At 39.8% G+C, this 26,188-nt stretch overlaps 2 protein-coding genes across 5 annotated transcripts in view; one reads left to right on the top strand and one right to left on the bottom strand.

Moving 5' to 3' along the window:
- The window catches only part of LOC127952205 (gastrula zinc finger protein XlCGF7.1-like), a 119,454-nt gene that overhangs the window by 48,033 nt on the left and 45,233 nt on the right, over positions 1-26,188 (top strand). The window contains exons 4-5 of one of the 4 annotated variants that reach the window (XR_008152845.1): positions 461-4,474; positions 4,574-6,239. Coding sequence is in view for 3 of the 4 variants with exons in the window: in XM_052550617.1 (XP_052406577.1) it covers positions 9,114-9,847 (734 nt within the window). In the remaining variant the exon portion in view is untranslated. Of the gene's footprint in view, positions 1-460; positions 4,475-4,573; positions 6,240-9,113; positions 13,732-26,188 lie in introns of those variants that run through there. The other 3 variants (XM_052550618.1, XM_052550619.1, XM_052550617.1) reach the window with 3 other exon arrangements.
- Positions 10,577-24,378, bottom strand: LOC127952204 (uncharacterized). Its single transcript, XM_052550615.1, has 5 exons — positions 24,309-24,378; positions 23,353-23,685; positions 22,951-23,250; positions 10,780-10,869; positions 10,577-10,696 (listed from the first exon to the last, which is right to left on the bottom strand). Exons 1-5 carry the CDS (start codon positions 24,367-24,369, stop codon positions 10,677-10,679), a joined length of 804 nt encoding a protein of 267 aa, XP_052406575.1. The 5' UTR covers positions 24,370-24,378; the 3' UTR covers positions 10,577-10,676.

Genomic DNA, 26,188 nt, shown 5'->3' with positions numbered 1-26,188 from the left:
AGCTTTGAAATAAAACAATGCGAGTATGAAGCCATACAAATCATCTACAACATGTTCTTGTCCTCCCACCTGCTCAGATGAGGTCACTTTCTTCATTCAGTTTTATTTTCAGGTTCGATTCTTGCCATTAACAAACCATTATCTATGACTTTTGCTTCAATAAACTCCTAATTTGCTGTTTATTAATTGTTAGTAAGGTAGTTGTTAAATTCAGGTATTGGTTAGGATTAGATATATAGAATCTGGTCATGCAGAATATTTGCTTTATAAGTACTAATAAACAGCCAGTATGTTATAAATATGCATATAGCAAGCATATATTTAACATGAGAATTGGTCCCCTACTAAAGTGTTATCAGTGTGATAAGAATATAAATGAAGTATAATCAATGGGATTCTAGCCTTTCATGTGAACAAGTTATTTTGCTATTACACTCATAATGTATTTGTCTGAATGCAGAGGACTGTGAGGGAATGGAGTGTGTGAAGCTCCTCGTCACCTGTTCACTTCTTAAAATAAAAGACTGCAAACAGTGACATGTATGGACTGCTGTTGGAGTGGGTGGGTGGTATGTATGTATATTATATATATATAGGAACATGAGGCCAGACTCCACAGCTGCTCTGCAGACCGACTCAGCACCTCAAGACTTTGAGAGTGGTTTTCACAGAGCCAGAAGAAATCATACCACCGGCAGTGAGAATGTGATAAAAATAGCATTTAACACATTCAGACCTGGGCGATTTCAAAGTGTGGCATGTGACCAAGTATGTTAACCCATACTCAGAATTCATTCTCTGCATTTAACCCATTTGAGTGTACACACACACACGCACGCACGCACACTTGGTATAGAGGGTGGAGAGAGCACTGGTTGACCCACCTACAATTCCTGCTGAATCTGAGACTCGAGCCCGCTACCTTTAGGTTACAAGCCCGCCTCTCTAACCATTAGGCCACGACTGCCTCCTGACTGTTTGTGTGATCAATGTTTAGTTTAAAAAAAAAAACTGTTATTGAATGTCAGGTCAAAAGTCAAGTTTAAGATCTGTGATGGGAATTGATAGGAATCGATATGAAGTGTTGCTGCTGCAATTTCATTTACATTTCAGGTTTATTTGTATAGCACTTTTCACAATACAAATCATAGCAAAGCAGTTTTACAGAAAATTAAATTTAGACAATATATTTAGTAGTAGCTTATCAGTGGTAACTGTCAAATTAATGTACATATGGCAGAAATGTACGGTAAAATTCAGTTGATGACGTAATCAAACAGACGATGAACACTATTAACAGCAATGATTATATGTTGCAGTCAAACTACAAAGAGCCATTGTTCACTGAGAAGCTACGTAATATATGATTGTGGTTTTACGCAGTTTATTAGTGAACAATGGCTCTGTGTAGTTAATGCTACTCCATCTGAAAGCACGAAGGTGATGGAGATTTACCATTGATTACAGAACCATTACTAAATAACTGTCACTGCAACAATGTTTTATCAAAATATTGGTCAAATATCGAAGCTAGAGTCTAAACTTTCAATTGATGCACAGTTTGTCCAGATCAAGTAAGAGAGTGATGTTTAACGTGCTGTAAAAGTGAAACAATAATAAACTGAGGCCGTCGGCAATGCTTGCACGTAAAGGAGTTAAAGGTCTTACTGAAGACTATTATGTCGTCAAGATATACTAAAGTCTTGGACCAGTGGAGGTCACGGAGAGCAAGCTCCATCAATCTCTGAAATGTTGGGGGGGCATTAGTAAGACCCATTGGCATGACCTTAAAGCTGCAGTAGGGAACTTTTGACGCTCTAGCGGTTAATAAACAGAACTGCTTGCGTCTTGCGGAAGAACATCGTAGCTGGAACTACTTCTCTCTGTTTATGTCTATGAAGAATCACAAAGGTAGTGTGTTTCTCCGCCTCGCTATCCCCGAAGCAATCTAAAATAGTCAGAATATAAACACTTATTATAGGTGTACCCTAGTGATTCAGGACAAGCTAAAAACACGGTTTGGAAAATGTATCCATGATGTACTCACTTATTATGTAAATATTTCTACATTTTGAACACAAACAAAGTTACGGACCGCAGCTCTGATTGGTTGATTTCTTACCGGGAGCGGATTACTTTCTGCAAATGGTAATAGGACACTGGGAGGAGCCAGAGGAGCTTGAATTTATTTTCACAGATTATCTGTCTCATATTCTACTGTCAGGACATAATGACAGGTTTAACAAATATGTAAAAAATATATTTTTACAAAAGTTCCCTACTGCAGCTTTAAATTGAAAGAGGGAGTCACCTGTAGTAAAGGCAGTTTTCTCCTTACCAGCATCATCCATTTGAATTTGTCAATAGCCACTGGACAAATCTAGAGTACTAAACAAGGTGGCTCCAGAAAAGGCGTCTAAACTGTCGTCCACACGTGGAAGTGGGTGTGGATCTTTGATAGTAATTGAGTTCAATCATCTATAATCAATCCAAAATCTATAAGAGCCATCCGTCTTACGGACAACTATTTCCGGGGAAGCCCATGGACTATGATAAGGCTCAATTAAGTCAGCATCAAGAAGTTTCTGTACTTGGTTGTCGATTTCCTTTCGTAGGACAGGAGATATACGGTATGCTCTCTGACGTACAGGGGATGTAGAAGATGTCTGTATGCTATAATTAATCAAATCAGTTCTACCTAGATCCCCAGAGGTAGTGCTAAAGACATCACAGTTCTCTTGTAGGAGGGAGTTAACTACTTCTGCCTCACTTGGAGTAAGAGTGTCAGTACCAATTTGAACATCAGGTATTTGGCATGAAAGGCTCTGTAGGCTAACCTGAGCCAAAAGACTATCCATAGGCCTATAAAAATCAGAAGGCACATTACGCACAGTGTAGAATTGACCTAAATGGGTCTGTTTGGGCAGCTCAATATCCTGGTGTGTAGGATTAAGTAAATGAACTACAGTGAGCCCATTTTCAACATTTTCAACATTTCAACAGTCAAGTCTTTGTCAAATGTCACATTCAGTTCTAGAATACCTTGAAAACCAAGAAGCTGAATTTTTGTTTCTGAGTTGCATGCTACTGAAGCAGGAACAATCTCTGTCAAGGGGGGGACTGACACCTGTGAAAGCAAGAACACATTACAGCAAAAGGGTAATGCATGTGAGGAACTGAGAAGGGAAATTTTCTCATTATTGAACATAAAAGTACCAGAGGCTGTGTCATTTGAGGCACCATGTGTTTTGAAAAAGTCCCACCCAAGAAGGGCATCCTGTCTAGAGTCTCTTACAACATACATGTTCATACTGAATGTGTGTAACCCAAGACGTAATGTGACAGGTAATGAGCCTAAAATGTCTAATTGTTGTCCTGTCAGTGTGTGTGCCAACTGGAAACTTCAGTAAGGGGCGGTGTTTCAGTGCAGGGATGCGTTGATGTAAGGCCTCACTAATGAGTGACAAACCAGCACCAGTGTCAAGAAAAACACTGACTTCTTGGTCCTCAATGAGTCCTTTTATGTACAGTGTCCAGATTGCAGAGTCTGAAGATTTCACTGTGTTGTCGCTATGGGCCGCTGACAGTTGAACTGAAGATTGGCCCTAATCTCCAGCTACCATTCGTTTCCCGACTGCTGCTGTTCGGTGAAGCATACATGGTGTGAATTTGGTCGTTGTGGACTTGGAGAGCTATGTCTGTAATACTGCTCACCCCTCTGTCGATCTCAGTTCTTGCCTGGACTGCTGTCGTCGTTTGATTGATGCCTATAGTTGGGCTGAGCATCGTATGCAGCAAATCCCCGCTGAGGACTAAAGTGAATATCTCGACTGTCATAGTGTAAGGATCTTTCATAGCCTTGCTGCAGATGATAACTTTGCCTGGGGCTTCCTTGTGGTCTGCGATGGCTGTTACTGGAACGTACAGGAGATCTACCTCTGAAGTAGGGCTCATCGGATGCAGTGAAATGTTGATAGCGAGAAGATGACAAATAATGATTGTCTTTAACTCTGTCTAGTGAGGGTGATCGTGGACGATAGGCAAAGTGATGTTCTGGGGATGAAATGGAACTGGTATAATGAGACTTTGTAATTGTAACAACAGACTGAAGTTTGTCTGCTTTCAGATGAAGGTCATTGAGCTGTGCTGCAAGCATATTGGTCGACTCTGTCGTGAGGCTGTGTACCACGGCAGGTTGAGGTGCAGCAGGCCCCGGCAGAGGAAAAGACTCAGTGGCTGCAGAACGTGCTCTCTCACACCAACCAGCTAATTTAATCGCATCTTCAAGTGTAGTAACAACAAACTCATACAGCATAGTTTGCAATGCAGGTTCAACTCCAGCTATAAAACGTCACAAAATTTCACCTTTGATGGCTGATTCTCCATAGTCTGGAAAAGCTTGGTGAACAAGGCAAGTCAATTCGGCAGCATAGACTTCCAATGGCTCGTTACTCAGACGTGGACTGGCATTCAAGTAAGTTTGAAATATTCTTAATTTTGATTGAAAACTGCAGCTAATTTGCTACAAGTGGTGTTATAATTAGCTTTTATATTATCTGAAAAACTATCCCAGTAACTAAATGCAGCACCGGCCAATCTTGAAGGAAGTACTATGGCAAGCCGAGGTTTGTCCATACCTGAGGTCTCACAGCATACTTTAAAACAACGAGCCCACTGAGAAAAGCTTTCGTTGCCATCTTCAGTGAAGTCTGGAGGTAAAACAGCTCTGAAGTGCACTTGCGGGTTTGTTACATTGTCCTCTGCCATGTTTGAAAAGAGTGAAGTCAATGCAGTGTTGTATTAGTTCAATCCAGCAAAGTCTTTTATAGATAAAGATGGTTTGCAGATTACACTTAATGTACTGAAGGTAGTGAAAAAAGAGAGCGCTATTAAATCCTGGCAATAAGCCAACTTCTAATAGTCCCGTTGCATTCGTCTGCTTTTACCTATTTTCCCCCCTCTTTCTCCGACATAAAAAAAAATGTAAGAAACATATAACTGAACATGGAATGAAAACTCACACGATGGTGAAAACAACAAAACTGCTCTAAAGTTATAAATAGACCGTCAGAATACAGTCCATGTCATTGAAATGTTACTTAAAGCCAAATGCGTTTCAGTCTAAAATTAATTCACTAATACAAATGATCCAGCATATATGATGAAAGGGCAGTGATTATCATATATTTTAGTCATTGTCACCATACCAGTCAAACAGCAAGAAAGACAACACCCACTGCCACCAATAAGTATGTAAGGCGTAGGGTTTAGATGCCCGTAGGTTGATATGAATAAAGACGATGGACTTGAAAATATTGACGGCTAGTAACTTTTTATTGAGCAAATTCCTTGAACTGGAGGAGAGCAACACTCGTCTCCGTGCCCGCCACACTCTGCTCTCCCTCTCTTCCCGCACTTCCTTTTACAATACAAGATCCTCCTTCTCGGAGGACGCAAGACCAAAATAAAAGTCTTTGGCAAAAACATGCAGAAACAGAAGACAATCAGTCAATCAATCACCTTTATTTATATAGCGCTTTAAACAAAATACATTGCGTCAAAGCACTGAACAACATTCATTTGGAAAACAGTGTCTCAATAATGCAAAATGATAGTTAAAGGCAGTTCATCATTGAATTCAGTTATGTCATCTCTGTTCAGTTTAAATAGTGTCTGTGCATTTATTTGCAATCAAGTCAATGATATCGCTGTAGATGAAGTGACCCCAACTAAGCAAGCCAGAGGCAACAGCGGCAAGGAACCGAAACTCCATCGGTGACAGAATGGAGAAAAAAACCTTGGGAGAAACCAGGCTCAGTTGGGGGGCCAGTTCTCCTCTGACCAAACGAAACCAGTAGTTCAATTCCAGGCTGCATCAAAGTCAGATTGTGCAGAAGAATCATCTGTTTCCTGTGGTCTTGTCCTGGTGGTCCTCTGAGACAAGGTCTTTACAGGGGATCTGTATCTGGGGCTCTAGTTGGCCTGGTCTCCGCTGTCTTTCAGGGCAGTAGAGGTCCTTTCTAGGTGCTGATCCACCATCTGGTCTGGATACGTACTGGATCCGGGTGACTGCAGTGACCCTCTGATCTGGATACAGACTGGATCTGGTGGCCACGGTGACCTCGGAACAAGAGAGAAACAGACAAATATTAGCGTAGATGCCATTCTTCTAATGATGTAGAAGGTACATAGGGTGTTATGTGAAGTGTTTCCGGTTTCCGGTTCCGGTTTACCTAATTAATGCAGCCTAAAAATCCTTTAACGGATTTGGATATTAAAAGCATATTAGTATGTTATGTGTATGCCAGGTTAAAGAGATGGGTCTTTAATCTAGATTTAAACTGCAAGAGTGTGTCTGCCTCCCGAACAATGTTAGGTAGGTTATTCCAGAGTTTAGGCGCCAAATAGGAAAAGGACCTGCCGCCCGCAGTTGATTTTGATATTCTAGGAGTTTTGAGAACGTAGCGAACGTAGAGGAGTATAATGTAAAAGGAGCTCATTCAAATACTGAGGTGCTAAACCATTCAGGGCTTTAGAAGTAATAAGCAATATTTTAAAATCTATACAATGTTTGATAGGGAGCCAGTGCAGCGATGACAGGACCGGGCTAATATGGTCATACTTCCTGGTTCTAATAAGAACTCTTGCTGCAGCATTTTGGACTAGCTGTAGTTTGTTTACTAAGCGTGCAGAACAACCACCCAATAAAGCATTACAATAATCTAACCTTGAGGTCATAAATGCATGGATTAACATTTCTGCATTTGACATTGAGAGCATAGGCCGAAATTTAGATATATTTTTTGAGATGGAAAAATGCAGTTTTACAAATGCTAGAAACGTGGCTTTCTAAGGAAAGATTGGGATCAAATAGCACACCTAGGTTCCTAACTGATGACGAAGAATTGACAGAGCAACCATCAAGTCTAGACAGTGTTCTAGGTTATTACAAGCAGAGTTTTAGGTCCTATAATTAACACCTGTTTTTTTCTGAATTTAGCAGTAAGAAATTACTCGTCATTCAATTTTTTATATCGACTATGCATTCGATTAGTTTTTCAAATTGGTGTGTTTCACCGGGCCGCGAAGAAATATAGAGCTGAGTATCATCAGCATAACAGTGAAAGCTAACACCATGTTTCCTGATGATATCTCCCAAGGGTAACATATAAAGCTTGAAGAGTAGTACTGAGCCTTGTACTAGTACTGAGCCTTGAGGTACTCCATACTGCACTTGTGATCGATATGATACATCTTCATTCACTGCTACGAACTGATGGCGGTCATATAAGTACGATTTAAACCATGCTAATGCACTTCCACTGATGCCAACAAAGTGTTCAAGTCAATGCAAAAGAATGCTGTGGTCAATTGTGTCAAACGCAGCACTAAGATCCAATAAAACAAAATAGAGAGATACACCCACGATCAGATGATAAGAGCAGATCATTTGTAACTGTAAGGAGAGCAGTCTCAGTACTATGATACGGTCTAAATCCTGACTGGAAATCCTCACATATACCATTTTTCTCTAAGAAGGAATATAATTTTGAGGATACCACCTTTTCTAGTATCTTGGACAGAAAAGGGAGATTCGAGATTGGTCTATAATTAACTAGTTCTTTGGGGTCAAGTTGTGTTTTTTTTTTTTTATGAGAAGCTTAATAACAGCCAGTTTGAAGGTTTTGGGGACATATCCTAATGACAATGAAGAATTAATAATAGTCAGAAGAGGACCTATGACTTCTGGAAGCACCTCTTTAAGGAGCTTAGATGGTATAGGGTCTAACATACATGTTGTTGGTTTAGATGATTTAACAAGTTTATACAATTCTTCCTCTCCTATAGTAGAGAATGAGTGGAACTGTTCCTCAGGGGATCTATAGTGCACTGTCTGATGTGATAATGTAGCTGACGGCTGAATGGTTGCAATTTTATCTCTAGTAGTATCGATTTGAATACACAATGAATATTAAGCAAACAACTTCACTCTATATTTTGCTGATTGTGCTTTTGTGCTGGTCTTGACTGATTTAATTAATAATAAATAATAATAATTCCTTACATTTATATAGCGCTTTTCTAGACACTCAAAGCGCTTACATAGTCAGGGGTATCTCCTCATTCACCACCAGTGTGCAGCATCCACCTGGATGATGTGACGGCAGCCATAGTGCGCCAGAACGCCCACCACACACCAGCTTACTGGTGGAGAGGAGACAGAGAGATGAAGCCAATCAGCGGATATGGGGATTGTTAGGAGGCCATGTTGGTCAGAGGCCAATGGGCGAATTTAGCCAGGATGCCGAGGTCACACCTCTACTCTTTTTCAAAAGACATCCTGGGATTTTTATTGACCACAGAGAGTCAGGACCTCGGTTTAACGTCTCATCCGAAGGACAGTGCTTGTTGACAGTATAATGTCCCAATCACTACACTGGGGCGCTAGGACCCACACAGACCACAGGGTGAGCACCCCCTGCTGGCCTCATTTGCACCTCTTCCAGCAGCAACCTAGTTTTCCCAGGAGGTCTCCCATCCAGGTACTGACCAGGCTCAGCCCTGCTTAGCTTCAGTGGGCAACCGGTCTTGGCCTCCAGGGTGATATGGCTGCCGATTTAGGGTGATTTAGGCCTGTCATGGATAAATAAATATTACACTGAAACCACCAGTAAGTGGCTTTAAGTCTCTGTCTTAATGACTGATGCATTGAATTGTTCATTCAACTCACTGACTGATTGACTCTTTATAATCAAATGAATAGGTGGATCATTGACTCAATAGATTTGTTCAAAACAGTCGATTCATTTAGAAGCAAGTAACTGTCATTATGAATGGACTCAAGATTTTTTGGCCAAGTGACAATTGATAATGTAATTTTGCAACAAACAACAATTAAGATATTATGGTATGATAAATATCACACACCATAAATATCCTTACATCCATATTAGTGGAAGCAATGTTTAAAAAAATAATAACCTGAAGATGAGCTTGTTCATGCAACGTTTCAATTCATTTATAAAAATGCATCAACATGATTGATCACTTTGTATTTCTGTGTTTTCATTTTGATAATGTGCTGAAAATGAAATTTTATTCATTAATTTCAGAGCGGATGGAAGGGAACGAGGAGAGTGAGGTGGAGGAGAAACACAATGACAAACCTGGAGAAAAGCCTTTCAGTCGCTTAAATACTAATACAATATTTTTAAAGAAAAGAAGAGCCAAGAAATCTTTCACCTGCACTCAGTGTGGAAAGATTTTCTCATGGAAAGACAGTCTTGTGCTTCACATGAGAGTTCATACTGGAGAGAAACCATACACATGTGATCAGTGTGGGAAGAGCTTCACACAATCAGCACACCTTAAGAGACACATGAACATCCACACCGAAGAGAAGCCGTTCACATGTGATCAGTGCGGAAAAACATTTTTGTGTGCTTCATACCTGAAGAAACACTTGAAAGTTCATATGAAGGAGAAGCCACATTCATGTTCTGAATGTGGAAAGAGTTATTCACTTCCGCAAAGTTTAAAAGAACATCAGAAAAAACATACTGGCGTGAGAGAGTACATGTGCTTTGAGTGTGACAAGACTTTTATTACAGCAACCAGTTTAAAACAGCATGAGAGGATTCACACTGGAGAGAAACCATATAAGTGTTCACACTGTGACAAGAGATTCAGAGCGTTAGTAAGTATGAAATCACATGAGTGGATCCACACTGGAGAGAAGCAACACACATGTGATCATTGCGGGAAGAGTTTTGTTTATAAAAGTCACCTAAAGAGACACATGAAGATCCATGTAGTGGAAAAAACACTTAGTGAAGAAACCAGTTAGTTTCCTAACAGTCATGATGAGCAACAGGATGTTGGTTGAATGGTATCTATTAACTCCTGTTCACACCATCACGACTGTCCGGATTTTCACATGGGATTTGTCTGGTCAGACCAATGAAAAAAAAAGAAAAACAGGAATAACACAGTCACTCTCCATTCATGTGTGGAAAGACTTTTTTTTTGACTCTGCAAAACATAAAAGCACAGAATCAAATATCTTTATTCTCAAACAAACTTTAAGTTTTACATTTTTACATTTAAATTATTTCTGGGGAAATAATAAATCCTAACCTTCCAAATTTGCTCTTTTAGCACAGGTGAAGTGTGTGGAAGTCATTAGTTTATCAAAATGGATTTCTGAACTAACCACAATAGAGTTATATCAATTATTATAAACATTAATTAATCACTTCATTATCTGTACATCTTTGATGCTTTCCTCCACAGTTGAACACATCCTCACATTACGAGCTCGTAAGAAATATTTTAGCACAGGAAAAAATGTAAGCGCAATTGCAGATGTTTTATTAAGGAAATTAGTATCACCCAAAATATAAATAAATTAATAAAAATAAATGCTAAACAACAAACAGATAAAAGATTCACAAAAGCAGCCCCATCACACATAACAGAGATTATTATACAATCAATTTGCTCATTTTGCTATTTAGTATTATATTTAAAGCAGATTATATACCAAACACAAGACAATGATTGTAAACACTGCATGCAAATATCCATTAACTCCATATTAATCAAAATACAGCTTGCCAGTTATTTGTAAAAAAATAAATAAAAAGAAAATGGATGGCATCATTTCCTCAAAATGGTCAGGGTTTTTCTTTGTTTTCTGGGATATATAAAAAAAAAAAACATAAATAAAACAATGGATAATGTTTGCTGTTTTAAATATTGTTTCAGATAAAAACTCACCAGCTCTTCTGTCACAGATGATCTGAAGAAGAATCACAGTAGGAGCAGCAAACACTGCAAACACTGCAAACTTAACAATAATCTCAATCACTGCAGGAAAGACGAGAAAAAACGGACTCAATCTGTGAAACTGGGAATGAAATGATAAACAGTATTTTATTTGCTTTCCAGATAATTGTTTATAGACATGATTGTGTAAGATCATCTGGGTGAGAGTGACATCTCTTTGATATTTAATAAAGTTACTTTTCACATAACAGTATTAGTTTTCATGTTTAAGGATTGTAGATGAAGTATGAGAGAATTAAATGAGAAAATGAATATATAAATTACAAATTAATCATGGCTTGAGTTAAAGTTTGTGTTCAGCTGCTCTAATAACTCCAGAGAGGACTACATTTAGATTCTAGTGTGATTCTAGTGTGAGTTCAGTGTCTGAAATGAAGATCGTGATTCTAGTGTGATTCTAGTGTGAATTCAGTGTCTGATATGAAGATTGTGATTCTAGTGTGAATTCAGTGTCTGATATGAAGATTGTGATTCTAGTGTGAATTCAGTGTCTGAAATGAAGATTGTGATTCTAGTGTGAATTCAGTAGCTATAAATGAAGATTGTGATTCTAGTGTGAATTCAGTGTCTGAAATGAAGATAGTGATTCTAGTGTGAATTCAGTGTCTGAAATGAAGATAGTGATTATAGTGTGAATTCAGTAACTATAAATGAAGATTGTGATTCTAGTGTGAATTCAGTGTCTGATATGAAGATTGTGATTCTAGTGTGAATTCAGTGTTTGAAATGAAGATTGTGATTCTAGGGTGAATTCAGTGTCTGAAATGAAGATAGTGATTCTAGTGTGAATTCAGTGTCTCAAATGAAGATAGTGATTATAATGTGAATTCAGTGTCTGAAATGAAGATAGTGATTATAATGTGAATTCAGTGTCTGAAATGAAGATAGTGATTATATTGTGAATTCAGTGTCTGAAATGAAGATTGTAATTCAAGTGTGAATCTAGTGTGACTCTAGTGTGATTTCAATGTTATTCTATTGCAATTCTAGAGTGATTGTGAATTCAGTGTCTGAAATGAAGATTGTGAGTCTAGTGTGAATTCAGTGTCTGAAATGAAGATTGTGATTGTGATTCTAGAGGGAATTCAGTGTCTGAAATGAAGATTGTGAGTCTAGCGTGAATTCAGTGTCTGAAATGAAGATTGTGATTGTGATTCTAGAGTGAATTCGGTGTCTGAAATGAAGATTGTGATTCTAGTGTGAATTCGGTGTCTTAAATGAAGATTGTGATTCTAGTGTGAATTCGGTGTCTGAAATGAAGATTGTGATTCTAGAGTGAATTCGCTGTCTGAAATAAAGATTGTGATTCTAGTGTGAATTCGGTGTCTTAAATGAAGATTGTGATTCTAGTGTGAATTCAGTGTCTGAAATGAAGATTGTGATTCTAGTGTGAATTCAGTGTCTGAAATGAAGATAGTGATTCTAGTGTGAATTCAGTGTCTGAAATGAAGATTGTGATTCTAGTGTGAATTCCGTGTTTATAAATGAAGATTGTGATTCTAGTGTGAGTTCAGTATCTGAAATGAAGATTGTGATTCTAGTGTGAGTTCAGTGTCTGAAATGAGGAGGATATACAAACACACCCTGATTCAGAGAGATTGGTGCAGTGTCTGGATTCAGTGTTGTTTCTGTAGTGTACTCTACAACCATTAAAACATGATGGAAATAGAAATATCACACATTAGTGCATGAAGACAGCATTAAGAGAGCATTAATTTCTTTAACACAGTGCTGTAGTCCAGAAGTTTATATCAATTATGCTGCTGAAAGCTGTCCACACTGACATGGAATGGCTTTTGTATGTTTAATAAATGCTCACTTTATGAGTTTAAACATTTAAGCACTAATCTTCAATTCTATCATTGACATACAATGAAAGAATATGTTTACATCAGCTTTTATACGGGGATTATAATACAGAACATTTTTAGTTCATATACACCACATTTTGGGAAAAAAGCATTGAAGTAATAAACATTTATCTTAAGTTCTTGTTATCAAATGAAGATCACTCTCAGACAGTCTGATCAGTGATCAGTTTCTGGAAATCTAGAAATGGATCATGTTTCTCGGCTGAAGTTTGTTCACTGATCATCTGTACACTGTATCATTGGGTGTTTTTATTATTTTGAGAGTTATACTGTATTCAAGAATCAGACAACTGTTAATTTAATGTCTTCTAGGTTAAAATGAACTTAATTACTCTGTAAATTAAAAAGTTTTCATAGATCTGTCTGAAAGAGTGTTTAACTCCCATCAAACCCTGCGTGTTGAATGATAATGTGCTGCTGAAGCCTGTAACCCTGGTTTCTAATCATATTACTCGGTGCGAGGATGATGATAGGCTGTCCTGTGTGTCTGTAAAAAAATATATATCACATCCTGATAGTAGTCACTAAGTTAAGTGTTCTAAATGTATTTATATCGTCTGTTGAAGGTGTTCAATCATATTCCTCTGTCCAAGGAAAATATGTATTTTCATACCTCTACACACCCCATACACACAGACATGATTCGTCATCACTTCATTATGATATTGCAGACCCAACGAGAATGGAAGTGTTATTATTGTAATATTATGCTCTTTGTAACAGATGTTTTCTCATGGTGAATGGGATATGAAGTAATACATCTTTTAATACATTTTATGGTTTAGATCACTACTATTTCACAATGTCAATATGTATGAAACCGTCAAAGAGTCAAACTGATCTCTGAAAGTTTTCTCTAACCTTCATTTGTTTGAAAAGATTGTTTTCCCAGAACAGGCCATGTGTCCAATGATAATGTCAAGGCCTTTAACATTTAAAGAAGTCTTTTTTTTTCTGTAAAGCTGTTATCTTAGGGGATCAGGAGTTAAATAAAGCATCTATATGATCTATCTATCTGAGCTGATGTATCTGAGGTCTCGAACCATTATTCATTATCTCAGTCAGTTATCATTATATTAATTTGAATTTTGACATTTTGAATTTTGAGATAATTTTATGGTTATAATTAATATTTATGCAATAATTATGATATATTTTCCCCATTGTAATATATATATATATATATATATATATATATATATATATATATATACATAAGCAAAAGTATAATAATTTTTAATTAGTAAATGAAAAATATAAATGAATAAATAAGTGTTCTAAATATCGTCCTAGCTATATTTTCTCAAGCCAACTTATTGAAATCCTATTTAAACTTCTTCTTCTTCTTCTTCTTCTTCTTATTTTTCTGGCCGGAAAATTTTTGGACACCTACTCCTCCTAGATCGTTCAAGCTTCATACTCCAAACTCGGGTCAAACCTTCATACTGTTCTGACTCGGTGTGCTATATCTTTTCAGACTGGTTTGAGTTACGGTTTTCTTAAAAATTAATATTAAAAATCCTAAAAACGCCCATAGACTTTCATTGACAGGATGTTCAAATGACCCAAGCTCCAAATCCCATTAGACTCAATCAAGCTTTGATGCTTATCAATTTAAACTCATTCAAACTCATCTAATCTATCTATGTATCTATGTATGTATGTATCTATCTATCTATCTATCTATCTATCTATCTATCTATCTATCTATCAATCTGACTATTTCTATCTATCTATCTATCTATCTATCATAGATCATAAATCATGGTAAACTATGATAAATCATGCTAGAATCAGTAAATCATACTTGAACATGGTAAATCGTGGTATACTATAGTAAATAATGGTAAACTATGGTAAATAATGGTAAACTATGGTAAATCATGGTAAACTATGGTAAATCGTGGTAAATAATGGTAAACTGGTAAATTGTGGTAAACTATGCTAAGTCATGCTAGAATCAGTAAATCATACTTGAACATGGTAAATCGTGGTATACTATAGTAAATCATGGTAAACTATAGTAAATTGCGGTAAATCATAGTAAACTATGGTAAATCATGGTAAACTATGGTAAATCATGCTAGAATCAGTAAATCATACTTGAACATGGTAAATCGTGGTATACTATAGTAAATCATGGTAAACTACGGTAAATCGTGGTAAATCATGGTAAACTATGCTAAATCATGCTAGAATCAGTAAATCATACTTGAACATGGTAAATCATGGTATACTATAGTAAATCATGGTAAACTATGGTAAATCTATCTATCTGTCTATCTATCTGTCCTAATAATATGCTAATCATGCTAATATCATGCTAGCAACATGCTAGTTGCATGCTAGTCATGCTAGTCGCATGCTAGTCATGCTAGAAACATGTTAGCAACATGCTAATCATGCTAGAAACATGTTAGTCGAATGTTAGTCATGCTAGAAACATGCTAGCAACATGCTAATCATACTAAAATCATGCTAACAACATGCTAGTCGCATGCTAGTCATGCTAGAAACATGGTAACAACATGTCAATCATGCTAAAATCATGCTAGCAACATGCTAATCATACTAAAATCATGTTAGCAAAATGCTAGTCGCATGCTAGTCATGCTAGAAATATGCTAGCAACATGCTAATCATGCTACAAACATGCTAGCGACATGCTAGCAACATGCTAATCATGTTAAAATCATGCTAGAAACATGCTAGAAACATGCTAGCAACATGCTAAACATGCTAGAAACATGCTATTCGCATGTGTGTATTTTGGATCCAATGTCTCCCCTTTATTTGATCCATTGATTTTATTTCACATATTCTCAATTTTCTCTGTTGCAGTGTCACATTACTCTATTATTAGGAATCAGACTTATTCTTTTCTTAGACCTCTTTTTTTTTCACTTCACTTTTTTTTTTTTTTATCAGAGTCCACTCGAGTCAGAATCAAAATATTTCATGAGTATTACTGTATGTTCATATTTCTTTAAATTGATATATGATTGTAGGATCCTATGATTTCCGCGATGCAGAAATTGCGGACGGAAACACGGAATCCAGTCATAAAAACGGAATTTACAGTTTAACGTGGAATGTCACAGAATTTGTCCAATTTTGAATGAATGAATGTCATGGTTGGTAAACCGTGATCTCGGGTTGTTTACACTTTGTGGTGAATTCTGTGTGTTCTGCGTCTGCACTGATTAGTTGTGGGCGTCTCCGTTAATTGTATCAGCAACAGCTGCCACTCATTACTCATATCCTATATAATGGCTTGTCTCACGTCTTGTGTTTGTGAGATCGTTGTTTCATGTCGTTGTGTTACCCCCGTCTGGCTTCTGTGTTAGTTTGCGTTTGGATGTCTGTGTTTTCCCTAGAACCTCATCCACTCTCCACATGATCACTCAGCCACAGACACTTACCTTTGGCTCTGTTCCCCGCAGTTCCTGTGCCACTCTCTCCTGCTGCCTCACGCCGTCAAGACCCGGACTCCTCACCTACACTCCACTACCGGCTGGATTTCTCACCTTCCACCGTCTCCCTGGAGTGTTATCGCCTCATCGTCTTTGTGTGTCTTTGTATTATATCTCATCATCTCATTAAATCCTGTTTACTCGCATTTGTTTCCGGACAGTCTTTTCACCAGCCGTCACAGAACGATCTCACCCAACATGGAAGCAGCGAGCACCAACACCCTCACCGATTTCATGCACCATAGCGTCAAGAGAATGGATCAGCAGCAGGAGAGCATCTCGAACACCGGACGCGCTGTCCAAGCGCTGGTGGCACAGGTGTCCGAGCTCACCCAGCAGATCCATCAGCTCACGTCTCCCACTGCGCCCATCGCCCCGCCTGCGCCGACCGTTCCCCCGGGGATTCCCCAGGACCACTTCTGGCCTGAGCCGCGACTTCCGGCACCGGAGAGTTACGCTGGTGAGCCAACTTATTGCAGAACATTTCTTAACAAGTGCTCTATGCATTTTGCCCTGCAGCCCCGCACTTTCACCGCAGAAGAATCCAAGGTAGCGTTCACGCTCACACTACTATCAGGCAAGGCTGGCTTATGGGGAACGGCGGTGTGGGAGAATCAACATCCGTGCTGTGCCTCGTTCCACCTCCTATCAGAAGAGATGAAGAGAGTTTTGGACCGGGCCGCGACCGGCAGGGCGGCCCATCGCCTCTCGGAACTCCAACAGGGACATTCATCTGTCACCGAATACTCCATCGAGTTCCGGACCCTGGCGGCCGCGTGCCAGTGGAACGAGGCGGCGCAGTGGGATAGATTCCTGCATGGGTTATCCGACCGTGTTCAGCAGGAAATCTACCTCCTCGAGCTGCCTCCTACCCTCAACGAACTTATTGACCTGGCGTTGCGGGTGGAGGCCAGGTTTAATCGCCTGGGCCGTCAACACAGTCCTTCCAGACTACCCTTCTCTTCCGGTAGGGGGCGCTTGAGTCGAGAGAACACGGTCGCAGGTGGGTTGAGCTCGGCTATCCCGGAGGGAGAGGGAACGGCGGAGGTCCCAAGGACTATGTTTGTACTGTGGAGGCGCTGATCATAACAACTACTCTTGCCCGGTAAAAGAGTCAGCCCGAAAGTAAACCTGAGGCTACTATCGGGTGGGCTCTCCGCCGAGAAGTCCTCACCCACATCATCGACCCTCCTTCCGGTGAAACTGCGGTGGAGGAATCAACATCATGAATGCCAAGCTCTTCTGGACTTCGGAGCCGAAGGTAATTTCATTGATTCTTCACTTGCACATCACCTGAACATTCCTGTCCTTCCTGTGTCTCTCCCCATCCATGTCACCGCACTCAACGGCCAGGAACTGCCTCCCGTCACCCACCATACTGAACCCATCACACTCATCACATCCGGCAATCATCAAGAAACCATGTCCTTTTTTCTCATGGACTCCCCTGTTGCTCCCATTGTTTTAGGTCACCCCTGGTTGTCCAAACATAATCCACGAGTGGAATGGGGTTCAAACACTATCACATTGTGGAGTGAAAGTTGTCATGAGTCTTGTTTGGTTTCTGCCTGTCCTGTTGTTCCTGTGTCTGTCTTTCAGAAGGAGACCATGGAGTTGCCAAACGTGCCCGTAGAGTATCTGGACCTGAAGGAAGTGTTCAGTAAGTCCCGGGCTGCTTCTCTTCCTCCGCATCGTCCCTATGACTGTGCCATAGACTTAGTGTCAGGTAAATCTCCGCCTAAAGGCAAGTTATACTCTCTTTCTATTCCTGAGAGGGAGGCCATGGAGAAATACATTTCTGATTCCCTAGACTCTGGGTTCATCCGTCCTTCCTCATCTCCAGCGGGGGCGGGGTTATTTTTTGTGGGTAAGAAGGATGGTTCTCTGCGACCTTGTATTGATTACCGAGAGCTGAACAACATTACTATTAAGAATACTTATCCATTACCACTCATGTCTTCAGCTTTCGAGAGGTTGCAGGGAGCATCGGTATTCACAAAATTGGATTTACGTAACGCTTATCATTTGGTCCGCATCTGGAAGGGGGATGAATGGAAAACTGCCTTTAATACCCCTAGAGGGCACTTTGAATATTTGGTTATGCCGTTCGGGCTCTCCAACTCGCCTGGGGTTTTCCAAGCACTCGTGAATGACGTGTTGAGAGATATGGTAGATCAGTTTATATATGTTTACCTGGATGACATACTGATTTTTTCTTCATCTCTCCAGGAACATGTCCAACATGTCAGACGAGTGCTCCAGAGGTTACTAGAGAATGGGCTTTTTGTCAAGGCGGAGAAGTGCGTATTCCATGCACAGTCGGTCCCCTTCCTAGGGTTTATCGTGTCGTCTGAGGGAATACGAATGGACCCTGACAAGGTAAAGGCTGTGATAGATTGGCCATCTCCAGATTCCCGTAAGGCCCTACAGCGGTTTCTGGGGTTCGCCAATTTCTATCGGCGTTTTATTCATAATTACAGCCAACTAGCCTCACCTCTGACAGCCTTGACCTCCCCCAGTACTCCGTTCAGGTGGTCGGACGCAGCTGAAACTGTGTTCTCTAACCTGAAGAGCCGCTTTGTTTCGGCTCCCATCCTTGTCGCCCCTGATCCCACACGGCAGTTCGTGGTGGAGGTCGACGCATCAGAGGTGGGGGTAGGAGCAGTGTTGTCCCAACGTGCTGCTTCAGACGATAAGGTCCACCCTTGCGCCTTTTTCCTTCATCGATTATCTCCTGCCGAACGTAATTATGACATTGGCAATAGAGAGTTGTTGGCGGTCAAATTAGCGTTGGAGGAGTGGCGCCACTGGTTAGAGGGTTCAGGGGTTCCCTTTATTGTTTGGACCGATCATAAGAATTTAGAATACATTAGAACTGCTAAAAGACTCAATTCCAGGCAGGCTCGGTGGGCACTTTTTTTCGGTCGTTTTGATTTTACCCTATCGTACCGCCCGGGTTCCAAGAACGTTAAACCCGATTCTTTGTCACGTCTTTTTGATCCCTCCGCCCGTCCCGTTACTCCTGAGTGTATTTTGCCTGAGAGATTAGTTGTCTCAGCACTCGTATGGGAGGTCGAGTCGAAGGTCAAGACGGCCTTAGAAGGGGTAACGCCTCCGTCCGGTTGCCCACCGAACCGCTTATTTGTGCCGGAGGAGTTAAGGTCCGAAGTTGTCCGGTGGGGTCATTGTTCCAACATGGCTTGTCATCCAGGGATAAGTAGAACTAATGGGTTGGTTAGACAACGATTCTGGTGGCCACGTATGGCTCGCGACGTCCGCGATTTTGTTTTGGCTTGCTCAGTGTGTGCCAGTGGTAAGTCATCTAACCGACCTCCTGATGGGCTCCTTCAACCGCTGTCTGTCCCTTCGAGACCCTGGTCACATATCGCTCTAGATTTTGTTACCGCCCTCTAATGGCATGACAGTCGTTTTGACTGTAGTGGACCAGTTCTCGAAGGTCGGCACATTTCATTCCCTTGCCCAAATTACCTACAGCCAAGGAGACAGCGGTTACTGTTTTAGATCACGTCTTTCGGCTCCATGGCCTCCCGGTAGACGTGGTCTCAGACAGGGGATCCCAGTTCATATACAAATTTTGGAAGGAATTTTGCAAATTATTAGGAGCGTCAGTTAGCTTGTCGTCGGGTTATCATCCCCGTCTACGTCGTGGGTAAAAAAGTGTGGCTTTCTACCAGTAACATTCCATTGCGATCCGTTTCGAATAAATTAGCTCCCAAATTTATCGGCCCGTTCACTATCACCAAGATCATTAGTCCAGTGACAGTCCGCCTCAAACTAACTCCTGCGTACAAGAGGATACACCCCGCCTTTCATGTGTCCAAAATTAAACCCGTGTTTTATGCACGTATTAATCCGCCTACTCCGGTTCCCCCGCCGCCGCGTCTCGTAGATGGAGAACCAACATATTCGGTTAATCGTATTCTGGACTTGAGACGGAGGGGACGAGGATTCCAGTATCTGGTGGACTGGGAAGGTTACGGTCCGGAGGAGAGGAGTTGGGTACCTGCTAGGGACATATTGGATCACTCTCTTATTGATGAATTCAATCAGCAGGTAGGCCCTTCTGGGAACTCCAGGAGGAGTTCTTAGAGGGGGGGGTACTGTCACAGTTGGTAAACCGTGATCTCGGGTTGTTTACACTTTGTGGTGAATTCTGTGTGTTCTGCGTCTGCACTGATTAGTTGTGGGCATCTCCGTTAATTGTATCAGCAACAGCTGCCACTCATTACTCATCTCCTATATAATGGCTTGTCTCACGTCTTGTGTTTGTGAGATCGTTGTTTCATGTCGTTGTGTTACCCCCGTCTGGCTTCTGTGTTAGTTTGCGTATGGATGTCTGTGTTTTCCCTAGAACCTCATCCACTCTCCGCACGATCACTCAGCCACGGACACTTACCTTTGGCTCTGTTCCCCGCAGTTCCTGTGCCACTCTCTCCTGCTGCCTCACGCCGTCAAGACCCGGACTCCTCACCTACACTCCACTACCGGCTGGATTTCTCACCTTCCACCGTCTCCCTGGAGTGTTATCGCCTCATCGTCTTTGTGTGTCTTTGTATTATATCTCATCATCTCATTAAATCCTGTTAACTCGCATTTGTTTCCGGACTGTCTTTTCACCAGCCGTCACAATGAATCAAAAGTAGGTCATTGCACTTACATCTTTTTTAATATGAATCCTGCATGCTATGCGTTTTAGTGTTAATGAATGGCGCAGAAGCTCGACTTCATTTATTACACACACTTAAGCGCGCGTAACACTCGCTGTGGTTTCAGCATCTGTCATCTCTTTAAAAGAGGATGTAAACACATGATTACATGAACAACTCCCCAGAGCTGCACTGAGACTCACTTCATGAGTATTTGTAGATTGTACGCGCAAAAAATCTCAGTATTTTCGTATTTTTTGCCAATTTCCCATTCATTTTCTATGGCAGTCACTTTTGAGCGTGAAGGCCCCGAGGGTGACTATTTTTTAAGACCACTTAGCCTTGTCAAATCCTGTGCCCAATTTTTTTTGTGTTCATATAACAAGTACCATAAAAGTCACAAAGTTTTGTACCATTCTGATGAAGCTACGATTTTTTTGAATTTTTATTGTAAAACTTTTCAGTCACAAGTGACCGAAGAACCCCATTTTCTACATTTCAAGACTAAAAAACTAACTGTGTCAAATAGTTCCACTCTAGTGTTTAAAGGGGGGGTGAAATGCTCGTTTTCACTCAATATCCTGTTAATCTTGAGTACCTATAGAGTAGTACTGCATCCTTCATAACTCCAAAAAGTCTTTAGTTTTATTATATTCATAAGAGAAAGATAGTCTGTACCGATTTTTCCCGGAAAAACATGACCGGCTGGAGGCGTGACGTGTTGGCGGAGCTAAAGAATCACGAGCGCCAGTAGGCTTTTGCGTTGAGAGCGTTTGGAAGCTGTGACTTTACCGTGAGGACAAAACCAACCAAAACAAACCATGGCCAACAGTCAGATTCAGCGTATATTTATGATCCAGAATCAGATCCAGAGGCTGAAATTTAACAAGAGCAGCATCAGCAACAACGTCTCTATGTGGTATGTACTGAAACTGTATATATTTGCTTAGTGGTTTTGGAAAATGACTAAGTTCCACTTTGTCGTCTTTTTTTTTTTTTTTTTTTTTTTTAAGCTGTACATGTGGAAAGTGCAGTTTGATGACAACATCGCATGTTGTTTACTTGATGTGCTTACGCGCCGATAGCTAAGTTAACAACACAGAGATATTTGAAGCAGTTTTACTCACTGCATGCGGTTCCAACACACGATCGTGACCCTTTTTCGTTGGGACTGCATTATCCTTAAAAAATAGACGATGTGCAAATCCGGCATCAAACTGGGCCTTGTTTGTAAAACAAGCATCTTCAAAATGCAGGGAGCAAACACAAACACTGGCACAACTCCGTTGATGCTCTGTAAAAATAAACTCCATCCACTGGTCCCTTAATACTGTTTTTCTTTTGGTAATCTGTGCAGGGTTGTCTTGCCCTGGCAACCAAAAACACACTCCTTTTGTGACATTTCGCGACGCTCTCGCTCTGATCAGAAGTGCCCTTAGGACCCATATAAGGAAATTCCGCTCCATCTAACGTCACACAGAGCCATACTCGAAAAAAAACTTTACGAAACTTGTGACAAACCGGAAGGAGTATTTTTGGAACAGAAATACTCCTTCAAACGTACAACTTAATTTTTGAAACTTTGTCCATGTTTAGCATGGGAATCCAACTCTTTAACAGTGAAAAAAACTATGCATGAAATAGCATTTCACCCCCCCTTTAAAGTAGCTTCTACAATTTACAGTTAAGTTGTTTGTACTACAAAAACTGAAGTAAATTAGATAAAAACTCTATCAGTAAAAAGTTTGATAATGTAAAACCAAATAAAACCATTTTCATCGAACAACTCTCTCATAAACTAACCACATGCTCGGCTCTTCAGAACAAAACTCTGTGTAAAGACCAAAATATCTCAACTTTAAACACTAACAGGTCTTTCCTTTGACACTTTATTTAAACATCTCTTTCAGTTTAAGTTTAAGTGATGACATGCATTTGTTAACATGGACAATAGAGGATTCAATAGAACTGTGTATTTTTTTACTGTACCTTGTGTAGTAGTTGCTGGTGTTGGTGTGAGATAACTAACATTATCATTATATTATCACATCTAAGATTCTTCTACATCTGATCATGAGCTTGTTTTCTCACCTGAACTCTTGCCAGTATATGTGGTTGAGGTCTGGACTTTATTTCTGTGAGTAACTTCACATCTCCACTCTCTGTTTTCATCTTCGTTCTGGATTGTTGTATTCAGAGTGAAGATACAGTGACCTGGAGCTGATATCTGATATCTGGAGTCTGATTTTTTCAGTTTATCACCAGTCTGATTCACCCAGAACAACTCAATTCCCCCAGAACAGATCAAATCATTAAAAGAGACTTGGGGATATGAATACAACTGACAATAGAGAGTCACAGAGCGGCCTGCACTGATCTCAGATGAAGAGACTGTAACACAGAATAACACAAACATCACACACTTTACAAACATACTGATAGATTAAATTAAGAAATTACTTTTTTAAATTGACCATATAATCATAAAATTACCATGAAGAACATTCAGATAAACATGAGCATTAGTTCCTTGTTGTTTTTGTTGTCCTTTCGGACCCGTCCATTGTTGGCAGATGTAAGATCCACAATCTTCTTTTGTGACGCTCTTGATGTTCAGAGAGCAGTCAGACTCCAGACTCAGTCTCTCATGTCTCTCTTTGTCTGTCTTCTTTCTCCCTCCAGCAATCAGTTCAACTGCTGCTGAATCTCTGAATCTTTCATAGTTCCATGTAGTATATTTACAGTCAGGAAGAGCATTATTACAGGACAGACGGACATCTTCACCAGAACTGATGAACACATGAGCATCATCCACTCCACTGAGACCTGAAACACAAGAACACGAGTGATTATTATTACAGTATATAATATTAATAAATGATGATATGAAACATACCAGCATACAAATCTGAAGACTCAGATCATTATTTTTCCTCATTCGAGGGTTAGTTCACCTAAAATTGAAAACTAGCCCCTGTGTTTTACTCACCCTCCAGGCATCCTAGGTTTGTTTGACTTTCTTCTTTCTTATTTTCATTTTTGGGTGAACTTATACTTTAATGCAAACACACTATCAAGAATAAACTATTTATATCCTCTAATCTATAGCAGTACAGGAATAACAACATAAATAAATGATAAAGGGGCAAACACACTCTCCAGAATAAACAGTTTTGACATATGAGTGATTATTATACGATATATTAATAAATGATGATATAAAATATATCAGAATGAAAAGCAGAAGATTCAAATCCTTTTCCTCACTTAATGCAAACAACACAGAAAATTCAGCATCAGATGTTTGAGTGTGAAAGCGTCTAGTTTTAGTGCGTTCAGGAATAATCCAGTATGTTCTGTTTGTAACACAATAATAAACTGATCATGTTCAGATGAACTCTTTCTCAGATTAATTCACTGTCTTGAAGAGAAAACACAGATGTCTTTACCTGTGAGAAGTGAAGAGAGAAAGATCAGTCCCAGCAGACACAAGTGACACTTATCAGCCATCTTCTCTTTCTGTCAGTCTTCCTCTTCATTATATTCTCTTAACTCTTTCTTTAAATACTCTCAGCTCTTCCTGTGTTTGTTTACTTCCTCTGATCTGTTTAAATCATGCTAAAGCTGCTATTAATGACACGATGTCAGTGGGTGATGGAGAAGAGCTGCTTCACATGGTGTGAAACGTGTCAGAACTGAATATTGTTAACTTCATTTGATCTACACACAATCTAAGTACATTACTGATGCTTTCACTTCTTTCAGTCGTTTCCTGCATGCCATTCAACTCTAGAAATACAATCATTTAGTAACTAGTGATAAAATCGGGTTGTTAATGAAAGTGTTTCCACTATCCACGACTCACTTTTTATTAGCACGTTCAAAACTTTGCCTCTTTTTTTTGTTTTTTACACACAAATCAAAGAACTGCACACACAAACTGCAAAATGCCTCACATCTCTTGCTAAATGAAACACTGAAATCAAAATACCACAAACACATCTCAGAAGAAAACATTTGTCTTGTATTGCAAACACCTTTGCCATAATGTTATATTTTTGTATTAATCATAGAAACAGTTATTCAAAAGCTCTTCTTTCATGAGTCATTCTGATTGTGTTTGTAAAAGGAAATCAAGCTACTTCCTGTTAGATTTTTGTGAAACAACTTTATTCAGATCATCTTCACACCTGGCTGGCACAAAGTTATGGATTTCTTGCTGATATACAAAACTGTTATTGTTAAACATCATGATGGCACAATGTCAAAATGATTTTATCTCTTCAATGCTTTCGTATATTGACACCAAACCTTTGACCAAACTTTTTACCCATCCCAACATCCACACTTGCACAATTACTAAAAACAGTTAGTTACATAGAGACTATTGAACAAGGCAGAAAAAAAGAGCATGAACAAAACTAGAGCTGAAAATCTTTGCCCGATGGGACCCGACGGGTTCGGTCGCTTTCGGCTTAATTTATATAATCTTACGCAGGCTCAGGCTTGCGCTCAGGTTTGCGCTCCAGTTTGCGCGGTAAACGAGCGGTCATGTGATCTGTTTCGATTAGTGCGAGAAAGATGTGAAATGGATGCTGAGTAAGTGAAACAGAGGCTCTGGCGATTACGTTTTGGTTGCACCAGCAACTTAAGCAAAGTCTGAGGTGTGGAAAAGTTTTGACCATGTTTATAATGAGAATAATGAGCCAGTGGTTTATAATGCTGGACGCACAATCAGTGAGCACAGGAACGCACTGAAGCAATCAACAGTGGATTCAATCATTTTCCTCCACAAAAACATGTAGGCCTAGCCTAATCTTGGTGGGTAAGGGTTTTTCAAATGATAACTAAATATTAAATGCATAATGCAAATGCAACTTCCATGTGGCCTATAGCCTTAGTTAGTCATGAATAAATTGTTAAAACATGCATAAATGACTCATTCTTTACAAAACTCAAAAGAACTGTGCGTGTGCACATTTGAATATTGTCAGGCTGTAAAGGGGGTCAGGCTTTTAAAAAGCTGTCAATCAAAATGTACTTGTCGGGTCCAGTCGGGCCTAACTTTTAAGGCCCGATTACAGCTCTAAACAGAACACAAGCCAGTACACAAGCTGTAAAACATCCTGCTGCTTCAACAGACACACATCAGCATTAAGACAAACATGTGCTGCTCAGAGATGTCTTTAAGAGTCCAGAACATCACTTTCCATTCATTCCTTTAGTTTTCTGTGAAGCTGCTTGACTGTGGTTTGTGTCTAGTGTTTTCTGAAGAGTGTTTCTGTAGTTAGTTTGACCGCACTAGTTTAACCCACACAGATCTGAGATC

Source organism: Carassius gibelio, chromosome B3 (assembly GCF_023724105.1).
Source record: "Carassius gibelio isolate Cgi1373 ecotype wild population from Czech Republic chromosome B3, carGib1.2-hapl.c, whole genome shotgun sequence".
Lineage (NCBI taxonomy): Eukaryota > Metazoa > Chordata > Actinopteri > Cypriniformes > Cyprinidae > Carassius > Carassius gibelio.
Note: the sequence above shows the minus strand (reverse complement) of the source record. Positions and strands in the feature narration are given on the sequence as shown.